The 13,860-nt window shown below is 36.8% G+C and overlaps 1 protein-coding gene across 2 annotated transcripts in view; it reads right to left on the reverse strand.

The window, feature by feature from the left end:
- Positions 1-549: 549 nt before the first annotated feature.
- Positions 550-13,860, reverse strand: part of LOC131042430 (succinate-semialdehyde dehydrogenase, mitochondrial) — a 290,490-nt gene continuing 277,179 nt past the window's right edge. The window contains exons 20-21 of one of the 2 annotated variants that reach the window (XR_009105256.2): positions 807-920; positions 550-705 (exon numbers count right to left, since the gene is read on the reverse strand). Coding sequence is in view for 1 of the 2 variants with exons in the window: in XM_057975696.2 (XP_057831679.2) it covers positions 885-920 (36 nt within the window). In the remaining variant the exon portion in view is untranslated. Of the gene's footprint in view, positions 921-13,860 lie in introns of both variants that reach the window. The other variant, XM_057975696.2, reaches the window with a different exon arrangement.

The raw sequence follows: 13,860 nt of genomic DNA on the forward strand, positions 1-13,860 counted from the left end.
TTTAGACAGATTGAGAAGACAGAGAATCATGGAAATCAGGGCGCTCTGAATTTTAGAGTTAGTGGCTCCAAGCTGCCTCTTAAGATTAGAGAATGAAGACCATATTTTGATTTTTGTGTTCTCTTTGGTCTATTATTTCTTTTTTTTTATCTCTGTTTCTTGAATCCTCTTGCTATCCTTTTGCTGTTATTTGGTATCTTTTGCTGATGGCTTTCAGCCTTTGTGAAGTTGAGCTCTTTGATATGCTCCTGTTTGTTGTATCTCTATAGCTGCTTGTGCTTTATTATTGTATCACTGTTTGTATAAAGTATCAGGCCCTTTCAAAAAAACCCTTTTGTCTTCTAATAAATGATATTATAGGGTACCGGTAAATAACCTCAGTAATCTAAAATGAAATCATAATATTACAATGAATGCGAATATTAGTGAAATTAAATTTATTTATAAACATTACTTATGATATGATTTTTGCATTCTACCACAAATTCTGATACCGGAGAATCTCCATTTCTGACTTTTCAAGAATAATATTACAATGAATGCGAATACTAGTGAAATTAGATTTATTTATAAAAATTATTTATGATATGATTTTTGCATTATACCACAAATTCTGATACGGGAGAATCTCCATTTCTGACTCTTCATAGGTACATAAAATACAACACATTTGTATATTCTCATTGAAGATCATGAACCGTGCACCTGAAGCATATGGTGTAAAATCAAGGCTAAAGAAAATTTGGAAAAAACGGCTTTAGGATTAAAAATGAGGCAATGAGAATTTTACAGAAACCTCATCGAACCTTGGAGGAGATTAAACACATATTCTTTCTTTCCAATGCAAACTTCGACTCTATAAAATCATGAGCAAACACCCAACGCTAAGGTTTCATGTTTCCCAAGCATACGTATTTTACCTGCAAAAACAAAATGGTGAGCATATGCATGTAAAGAAAATGAGATCCATCATAACTAGCCTTATGTTAGTTGCATTTTCTTCGTTCAATATTATTCATCAACGTTACATACAGTAGGTGTTACGAACCAAGTTATAAACCCCTGAATTGGATCAGAGATTTAAAATTTAATTAGTGAAAGAACCAGAAATCTGGAAATATAGAACCAAAAAGAATTGTGTCTGTATGATCAAAAAGCCAAATCTTAAAGGTATCACACTCTCAATTTCATGATGTTTAACCTTCCAGGTTTTTTTTTCATTCAAAATTTTATGAAAAGAAAAATCCCATTCAATATACTTAACTTTGTCCACTTCCCACCTTATTAGAATATAGGAATTGATCTAGGATCTATCGGCGGATCTAGGATCGGGAGGCGGATCGCCCCGGTTATATAGAGAAGCTCACCTCCTTAAAACATCCTAAGCTATCTTTGGCCTTGCATGGCTACTTTATTTTTAAATTCTATCTGCTTAGTTTGCTTCCACGAGACTTGTGTTATCTAATAACTTAGATAAGAACATGTAATTATGAGTAAAATCCAGCTTGTTAACTAAACTAGGACAAATTCTATCTCTATATCATGTTAATTGTGCCAATAATGGCATAGTGTGATGGCCAAATTGTGGTGGTGCGATTCTTGCCACCAAGGTTCAAACCTCTACTCGGGTGTTATTGCTGATTGTTCTTATTGGGATGAGGTCCCCTGTATGTGGCCTCACCCGTTCATAGCTCCAGTCAAAAGTGTTTACCCTCAATTTTTTGTTAAAAAGTTATCCTTCATTTGCAAAGATCTTATCTCTAATAACTGTATTCTTTTCTGCAAGGCTATAATCACTAATGCCCTTTACTTTTTTCTCTGTAGATATTGATAGGTCCCTAACCTAGTAAATGATGAAGGATGTTGATGTGTGTCAGGTCCCTCCCACAAAGTATAATCCATGAAATATTTTCATTAACCAAATAGTCTCTAAGAACCTAGTCCCTTAACCTTCTATCTCTAATTGCCAGATACCCTCATGTACTAAAATAAACTTCCATTCCTCATCCATAGGAGGCAATGCCTGTGGAGATATCGAAATTCAACCAAGTGCCTTTTAAAATTAGAGAAATGGAAGTGTTAAGTGTAAGTACCCCTGTCCTTTCTGCACTTATTTTTTCAGTTTGTGTGGTTTGACATTTTGTCAAACACTTGGCATGTATTCTTCTTAGGACTGATTTCTGAGTTTTGATTGTATTTGATGTATGTTTACAATGCCAACATAGAAGAACATACAAAATTGAAAACACAAAGTGCATAAACCAAAACAACAATTTATCACTATCAACTCCACTTTATTATCATCATATCAGATCTGAGTACAATGTTTATCAGGTCTGTTACAATAATTTTTAGACATATAAAAACTATCGAAATGTGTCAACAACATGCAAATGCATTACATAGATGGATCATCAACATACCCAAAGTTCAATGTGTCCTTTAGGCACAATTTGATGACATGAATGGCTGAAGATAATGTCTGAAACTCCTTATGTAGGTCTGATATTTTCTGCCCTTTGTCTGAAGATTATGACAGCTAAAAATAATCCCACTCCTCCAAAGATATGTGTCCAAACCTAGGAATAGGGTGCCGAAACCCTAGATGCAAGATGTGTCAATGAAGTGCCAAGTAGATCATCAAAATCTTGTGGACAACAAACTGATGTGTCACTGTAGCAACACAATTCACATCACTGTTCATGGCACTGTAGCACCCAACAATGTCCAACATGCAGCTCAACGAGTTTGGCATCCAAACTCTTTCACAATATTCAAACCCTAGCAAAATGAATAGTAGAAACAGAAAAGGTACCTTACAACAGCAGTACCTTCATTTCCAGAAATTTGAAACACAAGTGAGATACCTAAATGATATCGCCAAGTGACAATGGGTTTTCGTCCACTGCCTCCAAGCTCGAGGGTTTCCGTCCTACCTACTGAGAGCCAAAGCTCCCAAATTCTCCAAGAGAAAATAATAAACCAAGCATACTAAAAATGAACTTTCAAGAGTCTTTTATAACTTTCTTGGGAGAGCTCACACACTTTTCTAGCCAATGTGGGATGAATAAATATACTTTTGTTTTAACTATTCAAGTCTCCAAGTACTTTAGTGAAATGGAACTTTTAATTTTTAAATAACTTTTCCCTTTACTTAAGTTCCCGCATTAATAAAGTTAAATATTTAATTTACCTTTATAACTTGACTTTATTGTTAAATAAATTAATAATTGCAAGCGATTATTAAAATCTCTAGTCAAAATCAACACTATCATCAATAGGATATTATTCATGAGTTCTTTATCGATCCAAACCTGGCCCAGCTGACTTATTATAAATAGTAAGTATCCCAAAAGCACACCAAAACACCTCAGAATCACTTGCAACTAAAACTGTTTAGGCCAAATATTCTCAAGATCCCTTAAATGTCCCGGTTAGCCTACAGGACTATGGAGAAATAGGCTAATGACAACCTCATACAATATGTGCTATAAAGGGGACATTACATCATGCACCTAGAAACAAGTGGGTAATTCTAGTTTATAGCCTACAAGTCCAACTTGTTAAAAAAAGGCAAATGGATCATAACTCCTAGGAGAGTTTTCTCCAATGCCTTCTGAAGAAGAATAGTTTGCCTCAGATGCCTTGAAGAATGGTTTGTGTATACCACTACAACTGAAGCAAAAATTGGTATCCAATTGCAAATTCCCTTTTTGAGAAATGCTAAACTGCTTCTTATTTCACCTATCTTTAGCTGTTTTAAGACTATCCTTTAAAACTTGTGAGATCTATTGACTTTTCATAATGAAATCTTGAATTGCTGTTACTTTGGTGTTATAGATATCTTGTTCCTAGATGAAGGTGGTTTAAACCCACAAAGCTGGCGTCATTCCTATTCACATGAGATTGATGGTCCTAAATCAATTTTCTGGTAGGTGCAAACAGCAAAAGCTTGTAATTTTCTACATAGTTCAGTAAATAACCATCCAAGGTCTTGTTCAGAATTTACTTTTCGTATTACGTTGACATTGGTAGATACTAGTAAAAGATTAAGAGGCCAGAAAACTCAAAAAGTTTATTCCATAAATTGCTAGTGAAATTTGGATCCTTATCACTCACAATTGTATTGGAAGTCCATGAAACTAACAAATGTTTTTAACAACACAACTGCAATTTGATGGGATTTATGAGTGTTATCAATAGGAATGAAGTAAGCATACCTGGTTAAGCAACAAAAAAACCATAGCGCTACAATAATTTTCACTTCTTTACTGAGAGCTGTGATAAAGTCCATTTTGATATTCCCACTTATCACTGGGGATGGGTATCAATAGAATAGTTTAGTTGAGAAAAGGAACCATAGAATCAAGGAGATGGCCCAATGCATGTTGGAGAACCAAAGTATTCCAAAGAAATTTTGGGAAGAGGAAGTTACGCTGCAATGTACCTTCTCACTAGACTCCAAGAGTCAAAAGTTGATGCTCACAAGTTACAATGACAATCATATAACCTACTGGTTGAATGATGTTGACACTGACTGTTTGACATTCGACAGGGATGCAGTGATGGATGAAGAAGTTGGGCCTTTTCAGCTCTCTTCTGACATCAAGAGTACTGATGATCAACTTCTGAAGGCTAATGATTTAGGTGTCCAATTTCCATAACCTACACGTAAAAGAGGGGTTCTGATGATTCTAAACAAGTGGAATCTCCCAAGCAAGTACCAATACCTATAGCAAAAGATTTTCTTTAGAAGAACTTGGATAAACATATAGATGATTTAGTACCAAGCAGCCCAAGTCATGATGCCCAAGCAGAATAGACTCAAAGGTGATTAATGAGTCAACATTCAAGCAACTAGTGGGCAGCCTTATCTATCTTACAACCACTCGACCTAACTTAGGCTATGTTGTGAGTTACATTTTTAGATTCATGACAACACCTAAGGCAGAACATTGGGTTGCAGCAAAAAGGGTGCTGAGATATGTGAAAGGGGACACTCAACTTTGGCATTTTGTATAGCAAAAGATAAGATTTTAGGCTAGTCGGATTCACAAATTTAGATTGGGAAGCTTTTGTTGATGATATGAAGTCCACTTTTGGGTTTGTTTTAGTCTTGGTATGGCTGTAGTCACATGGATCAATAAGAAGCAACAACTAGTAGCTCTTTCCTCCACAAAAGTAGAGTATTGGGGAACAGTCAAAGCAACATGTGAGGTAGTATGGCTATGGAGGATACTTTTAGACATGCAAATGTCTCAAGCAAGGCCTTCACCCTTGCTTTGTGGTGATCAAAACATATGGAGCTTCATTGTCGGTTCATACAACAACTTGTAGAAGATGAATGAGTGATGTTGAAGTACATTCCAATTGAGGACTAGATTGCAGACATTCTTACCAAGTCCTTTAGTCTTGACAAATTTGTAAAATTTTAGGATAGGTTTGGTGTAGTTCACAGATTGGCCATTAAGGGAGGGCATTAAAATAATATTATTGTACTTAGTTATAATGGTCAATTAAGTTGTTAGGATTGGCTTTAGGAATATTCTTTATTATTTAGTTGTCATCTGCTTTTCTTAGTTGGCAATCTTATTCTTATTAGATAAATCATTTATATCTCTTATTTAAGGAGACTTTCACTCCTTCGTTAATATTGAATATCTTGGCAATCATTCTCTATGTCATTTATTCGTGTAATAAATAAATGGGGAAATTACAATCAGGGTTTGTTGGTGGTGATCAAAATTGACCATAATTGGAAAATATAATCTCTATTGAAAATAAAAAGGCAAAAATATATAAGTGATCTGAGGAATCAAGGAATAACTGACAAAAAAGCATTCTTTGAATTCCACCAATTCAAATTATATAGAATGGTGGCCAAAGAAGAGTGATCAAGGCCCCTTGGAGCTAAATGATGTTGAAGTACTTCCAATTGAGGACCAGATTGCAGACATTCTTACCAAGTCCTTGAGTCTAACAAATTTGTAGCACTTTGGGATGTCTGATGTAGTTCACAGATTGATCATTAAGGGGGGGTATTAAAATAATATTGTTGTACTTAGTTATAATGGTCAATTAAGTTGTTAGGATAGGCTTTAGGAATATTCTTTGGTATTTTAGTTGTCATCTGCTTTTCTTAGTTGGGGATCTTATTCTTATGAGATAAATTATTTATCTCTTATTTAAGGATACTTTCACTCCTTTGTTAATATCAAATATCTTGGCAATCATTTTCTATGTCATTAATTTGTGTAATAAATAAATGGAGAAATTGTGGTTAGGGTTTGTTGGTGGCAACCAAAATTGACCATAATTGGAAAATATACTCTCTATTGAAAATAAAAAGGCAAAAATATATAATTGATTTGAGGAACCAAGGAATAACTAACGAAGAAGCTTCTTTGAATTCCACCAATTCAAATGATATACAATGGTGGCCAAAGAAGAGTGATCAACGCCCCTTGGAGCCAAATGTCAAAAGAAACTTGGGACTGAATCTGTGTTCTAAAGATGAAACAAGTCACCCTAGTCTTTTCTATTGGAAAATGGATCACCAATGGGTGTCCCAGCCTGGTTTACTTTGTGGATATCAAGGAAATATAAAAAGATGAGGGGAAGAAGCATTATGACTCTATAGGATCTGCAATACCAAGCTCAGAAGGATTGTTGTACATGCATCCTAGTTATCCTCTAAAATTTATAGAGAACATGGTGGGTGATGCCAAACTAGATGAGACACATGTATCAAATTGGTAGCATTAAAGACATGAAATACAAGGATCTATCCACCATCAAAGAACCCACAACTGGGCAACCATGTTTAGCCTTCTAGGGAGTCCATTGTACACTCTGATTGTCTGATAAATTGCTTGTACAGTCCACAACAATTGATTCAGATTGTACGGTTATTGGAAATTACATTCAGCATACATCCTCCGAAAAACTCCACATTCAACACAATGAAATCAGCAACTTCCCTTTCTTTTCCAGCTGAACAATTTTTTTTGGCTAATTCTGTTCTGGCTGAGCACAAGAAAAAATCAGCAAGTAGGATCAGCTTCCTCTTCTATAGTGTCACAAAAATATGGAAAAGTTTCCTTAATATTACATGATATGACTCATTTTGTTCTTTGCTTGGTGGCTAGGAATTCAACTTTTCTTAATTTGTTCCAACTATTATGTTAGTTCCTTGTTGGCTTTTGATAGTTGTTAAGGGACTATTGTTAAGTGGTTGACAACAGTTGTGGTCTAACAAGCAGCTGTCCACACTTAAAATAGAATTCTCATAATCAAGGAAGACAGTCTGATATATGCATAGTCCTCCATGTTCTACATGATTGTATCAAACACCACCTTGAAATAAAGCAATTACTGTTATTCATCTGCAATCAATTGGTATGTTCAGTTACGTTTTGTTTATATAATGCAATTGGTATTGTAATAATTTAGCAGTAAACAGTATTTTTGTCTGATTCGTTTCTCTTTGTAAGTTTGTTACTTGTTTGAGTATTCCTTATCTTTCTAATCTGTATCCCTCTTAACTAATTAGTCTTAGAAAAAGGATTAGCAATTGATTCCCTTGTATTTAGATATAATTGTAACAAAAACATGTCATGTCCTCCCATCAAGCCCAATGTTTAGTAAATGACTGGATCCTTAAAAGAGTTTGGACCAAATAATGTAATGCATATCATCATTGACAATGTAGCAAATAATGTTTTGATAAGGAAGATGATTGAGGATGAACATCTCAGAATGATTTGGACAACTTTTGCAAGACACTACATAATTATACTGCTTAAGAATGTGTACAGAATTTCTTTGATCAAGCACATGATCTAGAGTACTAAAAATGTTTCAATTTACTACCACTCATTATATATTTCACGTAATACACAAAAAAACAGTCTTCATGCCCCCGCCATGACACCAGTATTCGCACCATCCCTAAGTGAATTAAGGCACACCCTAAAATAATGCTATGCGTTGATAAACAGAAAATGGTCTTATTAATAAGACTTCACCTTTTTCTATTTTCCTAAATCAATCACTACACAATCAAGCCCTCTCCCTAATCGGCAATTTGTGAGGTTAACAAACCACTTAACTAGATCGGTTTCCAGAGGCCACGTAAGGAAATGGCATAAGATGCAGCGATTACCTTGAAGAGACACAATGTTTTGGTGAAAGGGTAAGGGAGATGTCTATTCATCTTCCTTAAAGGATATTTAAGGAGAAGTTTTATTTGGACGAAGGCACTGAAGAAGAAAGGATTTCTCATATGCTAATATATCTGAGTATAAACAGCAGATCAGATTGATATAAGGCAAACAGAAGACTTGTGCATTGACAAGTATTTGGTATGCAACAGGGATAATGTTATTATGCATCTAATAACATGCAATAGGGATAATGTTATTTTGTTTGTAGAGGCAGCTTGATTGTTTGGCCTCTTTCTATGACCTAAGGCAATTGACAGTTAATCTAGGGAAAACTAAGGTGATGGTCTTTAATAGTCTCAAGACCTCTCATCTTCAGTTCTCCTTTGGTGGTTCCAATATCGAGATCGTCTCCTTATATGTATACCTGGGGGTAAAGTTCTCAGGCCCTCGTTTCAGCATGAGACCTGCCATCTAGCCGTGCATCAACAAAGGGTATGGTTCTTTGGCCCTTCTTGAGAGAGAATGCTTCCGCCATCACTTCCAGGACACCTCGTCCAAGATGACTCTTTTGGACACTCTCATCCGACCTACTGTACTTTATGGTTCTGTGGTTTGGGAGCCCTCCCTTTTGGAGTTTGATTGGATTTGTATCAAGCGGGTCTAGATCCTTCTCCTTCGGCGCATCATCAGGTGTAAGCAGTCCACCCCCCACAATATCATTTTGGCTGAGTTCGGTGCCCGCCCCTTCAGATTGAGGCCATCTTTGATCTTATCTGGTTTATTCACCATATTTGTGGCTTCGCAAACTCCACTGGGCGCCACAGGTACCTCTACCTTGTCTACTGCTCCTCAAAGGCTATTGCTTCTTCGTCCTCTTCTGGGAGGACTCGCTGTTGGTTTGTTGGGGCTTCGGCCCTCCTTGGCTCTATCGGGATCGAAATTGATCGTCTCCCCCCCTTCTAGTATTCTCTTGATGCCCCTCTCCAACTTCTCCCTTCTAGGCAAAAGTTGAACAGATGCATCCGAGACGACATTTACAGACAATACATTCATACCACTCCGGTCAACCCCCACGGGGGCCTTCGCCCCAAGATGGCATTCTATGCGGAGCATTTTCTCGAGATGTAGGACAAACTCATTGTTCGTCCCTCTTACATTTCACGCCATTGGTCTCACTCCCTCCGGATCCCCCTCGGTTCTTTCAAGGTGGGGTCACACCGGCTTCGAGTCGATGTTGATCACCAGTTGGACAAGATTGAGAGAGTTTGCCGTCTTTGCAACACCGGTGAGATGGAATTGGAGGAACACTTTATCTTCCGATGCCCTATTTACTATGAGATCAGAGGGAGGTTCTACTACCTTTTTAGAGAGACTCAGACTCTCTCCTCCTCCTTCAGGTTCACTGATCAGAGATGCCTCGCTCTCTACTTACAGGAGACTCTTAGACTCCGAGATCATTTGATGCAATGCCCCCCGCGCCCTCCATCCTGCCAACTTATCACCTCCTTCTCCGGGCTTCACCCTGCTCGCGGTACCAAAAGACAGTTAGCTACCTCTCCTAGTCACTCCAGATCGGTGAAGCATCGCAGAATGACCATGCATCGTTCCCCTTCCTCCAGTCAAACTCGGATCACTCAGAGGCATCGCCCTTATCCCTCAGTGTTGAGGTTTTTCTCCTATGCTGCAACCCCCTAGGGTTGCTCGGCTGGTCTCTGCTCTCGGTGTTGTGATTGGTTAGCTTTTATTGTGTTTTTTGCAGGCACCGTTTGGTGCCCTTGCTGGTGGCTGCTTTCCTCGTTTATAACCTCCAGTCCCTTTGACCCGTTTGTGGTCTTCTATTGGACATTAATAAATTTATCTTATCTTATCTATATTCTTTAATATACCTTCTACCAAGATACTAGTAAAGTTTGTAAATTTATTATGTTTCTTTAATTAATAAATAAGTTTATCTATTCTTTATTCCCACAAGTAATCATATGGGAAAGGAAGGAAATATGTTAGGGAGAGGCAATAGACTGGTTCCCTCGAATTAAGTAGGCCACCCCAGGTGGATGGAATTGTCTTAGTTGGATGTTCTTGCCATTTGTGGGCCAAGGGGCGAGTTGTCTTAGCCAATTGGATGTTGTGCGCTCTTGGGCTTAATTGGGCTGGACAATCTTCCTCAATAACCTGGGTTCCCTCGAATCCAGTAGGCCACCCAAGTGATGGAATTGTCTTAGTTGGATGTTCCTACCATTTGTGGGCCAAGGGGCAAGTTGTCTCAGATGGATGCTGCATGCTCTTGGGCTTAATTGGGCTGAACAATCTTAGGGTACCTTTTGTGGTTTTCCTCTCCAAACCCTACTATGGTTGACTATGGGAAATGGAACTATTGATGCTTATTTTCTAAAGTTCAAAAGGCTTTTGCATGATTTATCTAAATAAATTAAGATGATTATTGATATATACACACTTATATTTGTTGTTGGGTCCCTAACCCTAATAGAAATATTTGGTCTTATGAATTATATTGCAAATATTGTCTAACATGATTGCAGGACCTAAACCAGGATTTATCTTGATAAAGAAATTTTATTAATTAAGAAGTGATTCTAACTATATTACATTTCTTATTTTAATTGAACTTGTGATTTTAGGGCAAAATTCAGGATCATCCCAAAAAGGGGACATGACAATTAGTATCAAAGCATAGTTCTTGCCAGCCTAAGGGACGAAAGATAGTTGATGTAACATAGCCAAAGAGCTCAAAGGGCCTGGGAGAGAGAAAAGAAGAAATTTGCATCCACCAATAACTCCACTCAGAACAATACAATGAGTGAACAATTGAGAAATGAACTAAGGGCCTTCATGGAGCGCAACGAACAAACAACTCAAGCTCTCAGAGAGAAAAATGAGAAAACAACACAACTACTTCTTCAAACCCTCCAAAATATGAACAATGCTTTCAGTAATCTTCGAACCAACCTAACTAATGGGAGGGATGACACCTCTAATCATTCTGCAAATGATAGAATTCTGCTAGGGTCAACACCAAGAATAACTAGACCCTCCTTCATACCTAGAGAAGGGTCAACTAGAGAAGAAGAAATTAATGCACCAAATCATAACTTAGAGTAACTTGCCAAATCATATTCAAGAGTTGACCCTAAAATTAGGAGAAACATTCCATTAAGAGAATTTTGTGAGGCCAAATCAAGAATTAACCCTAGAAGAGAAAGGTGTCAACCTAATAAAATCTTACATCATATATTAGGCAAAATAACTCTTCCTAATTTTGATGGGGCAGGGAAGGTCATCGCTCATTCATGGATCAAAAAATTGGACACCTACGTATCTCTTAACCCCATGATAGAAAAAGATGTCATCAAATTCGTATCTTACATTTAAAAGGGGTTGCACAAGATTGGTGGCAGCACCATGGCTTGATTACTCAAGGCCATCAAAACATAACATCTTATGATGATTTCACTGGAAAGCTCATTGAAAGATTTGACCAAAAGCCCCCCAAAGAGGTAATTCAAAGAATTAACTCAATTAAGGCAAAATGGACTGTTGAGGATTATATAGCAGAATTCCAAAGGATTTTCATCATGATTCTCGATATTACCAAAAAAAGACTCACCTGCCTATTTATAGAGGGACTATCAAAATCTATTTGTGGCCTAGTGGGTGCCTTTGATCCTACCACCCTCCAAGATGCAAGCTTAAAAGCCATATGATTGGATTCCACTAAAACAAGGGATAAAAGCTACTCTAAAAATATGACATCAAAAGGTAAACCCTTCTATGAGAAAGATGAGCATAAAACTTCGAAGGAAAAATTTGTGTTTCAAATGCAAGGAAAAATGGGAGCATGGACATGTGTGTTAGCAAGAAAAGCTTCAAAAGAACGATTTGTGCTTCAAGTGCAAGGAGAAATGAAAGCCAGGACATATATGTGGGAAAAGATGCCAAGTACACAATATAGAGGCATTATCCAACAAAGAAACATGGGAAGAAGAAAAAGAAAACCCAAGCAAAAGAAAGTGTGATAAAGAAAAAATATGAAATCCCAACAAAGTAGTAACAAATCTTTTAATTTGGCTGCTATTTCAAATGTCTGACTCCATCCATAAATTGCTAACATCACCTCCAACTAGATTCAATCCCATGCTATCTCTAAATTTGACAAAAGTCATCTCTACCAAGTGAGTTAGTCATGTATTTTCAACATGTCCCTTGAAGAAGACAATATCTTCATTATTTACTGGCTTATGGATATAATAGTGATGAATTTCAATACACTCGATGGGCATGATAGACAAGATTCTTCAACATTTTGTGGACCATTTTAAATTTAGCAAGGAATGGAGTCATTGAAACAATGTGTGTTTTATTATTCTCCTAATAAGAAAAAAGACAGCTATATAATCTCATTTGCCATGAAATTACTCTTGGTCATATCGCCTTATAGACATTTAATCCAACCCAACTAAAGTTAAAATAATTATATACCCGAATGGTATGGAATTTGGAAAACATTAACTAAAGTTGCCAAAGGTAAGTGTTCCTTTGACATATTGAAGAACAAGTTTTGAAAATTGTCAATAATTCCTCTTGAGGCTTGGACATGAACATGAAGGGCTATATAGATGCCAAACAAATAAATCAGACTTGTCCATACATAACTAAGAGACAAAATTTGGATTTTTCAATTGAATGACAAGCCTCAGTCAAGATTATCCTACCATGGTAACATGACTAATCTAATACAAGATCTATCACACCCTTGTCAAATCCAATCAGGCAAGCAGACAATATTGTGAAATGAAAATACAGTTCTCAAACCCTTCATGACAAAGAACATGGCATACATATGTGTCATGCTTCTAATCCTCATCTTGATATGCAAGTCCTTGCCTTAACATTAAGAGATATCTACAATATTGTGCAAACGTTGGGACAACCTAATCGGTTCTTTACATTTACAAAGTGGTGCGAAATAAGGATGAGAGATACTTACGAACCTAGCCAACTCTAGATTCTGTTATCATGAGTTTAGATCAAATTTGCAACTAGGGTAATATTATAGTTGAGCAGCAGAAGCTAATTACACCATAAACTCTAAGGGTTGATTTGGGGATCAACATAGTAACAAAATATTCAATGAAAACTAACTTTTCTTGAGGACAAGCAATCTCAGGAAGGACGGATTGTCATTCCACCACCATGACACCAATATTCGCATCATCCTTGAGTGAATTAAGGCACACCCTAAAATAATAAAATAATGCTATGCTTTGATAAACATAAAATGGTCTTACTAATAAGACTTCACCTTTTTCTATTTTCCTAAACCAATCACTGCACAATCAAGTCCTCTCCCTAATCGGAGATTTGTGAGGTTAACAAACCACTGAACCAGATCAGTTTCCAAAGTCCATGTAAGAAAAAGGCATGAGGTCAAATGGTAAGAGGCAGCGATTACCTTGAAGAGACACAATGTTTTGGTGAAAGGGTAAGGGAGATGTCTATTCATCGTCCTTGAAGGATATATAAGGAGAAGCTTTATTTAGAGGAAAGCATCGTAGAAAAGAGGATTTGAATTTCTCATACACTAATATATCTGAGTACAAATAACAGATCGGACTGATAGAAGGCAAACAACAAACTTGTTCATTAACAAGTATTTGGTATGCAATAGGGATAATGT

The sequence above is a fragment of the Cryptomeria japonica genome, chromosome 1 (genome assembly GCF_030272615.1).
Source record: "Cryptomeria japonica chromosome 1, Sugi_1.0, whole genome shotgun sequence".
Taxonomy (NCBI): Eukaryota; Viridiplantae; Streptophyta; class Pinopsida; order Cupressales; family Cupressaceae; genus Cryptomeria; species Cryptomeria japonica.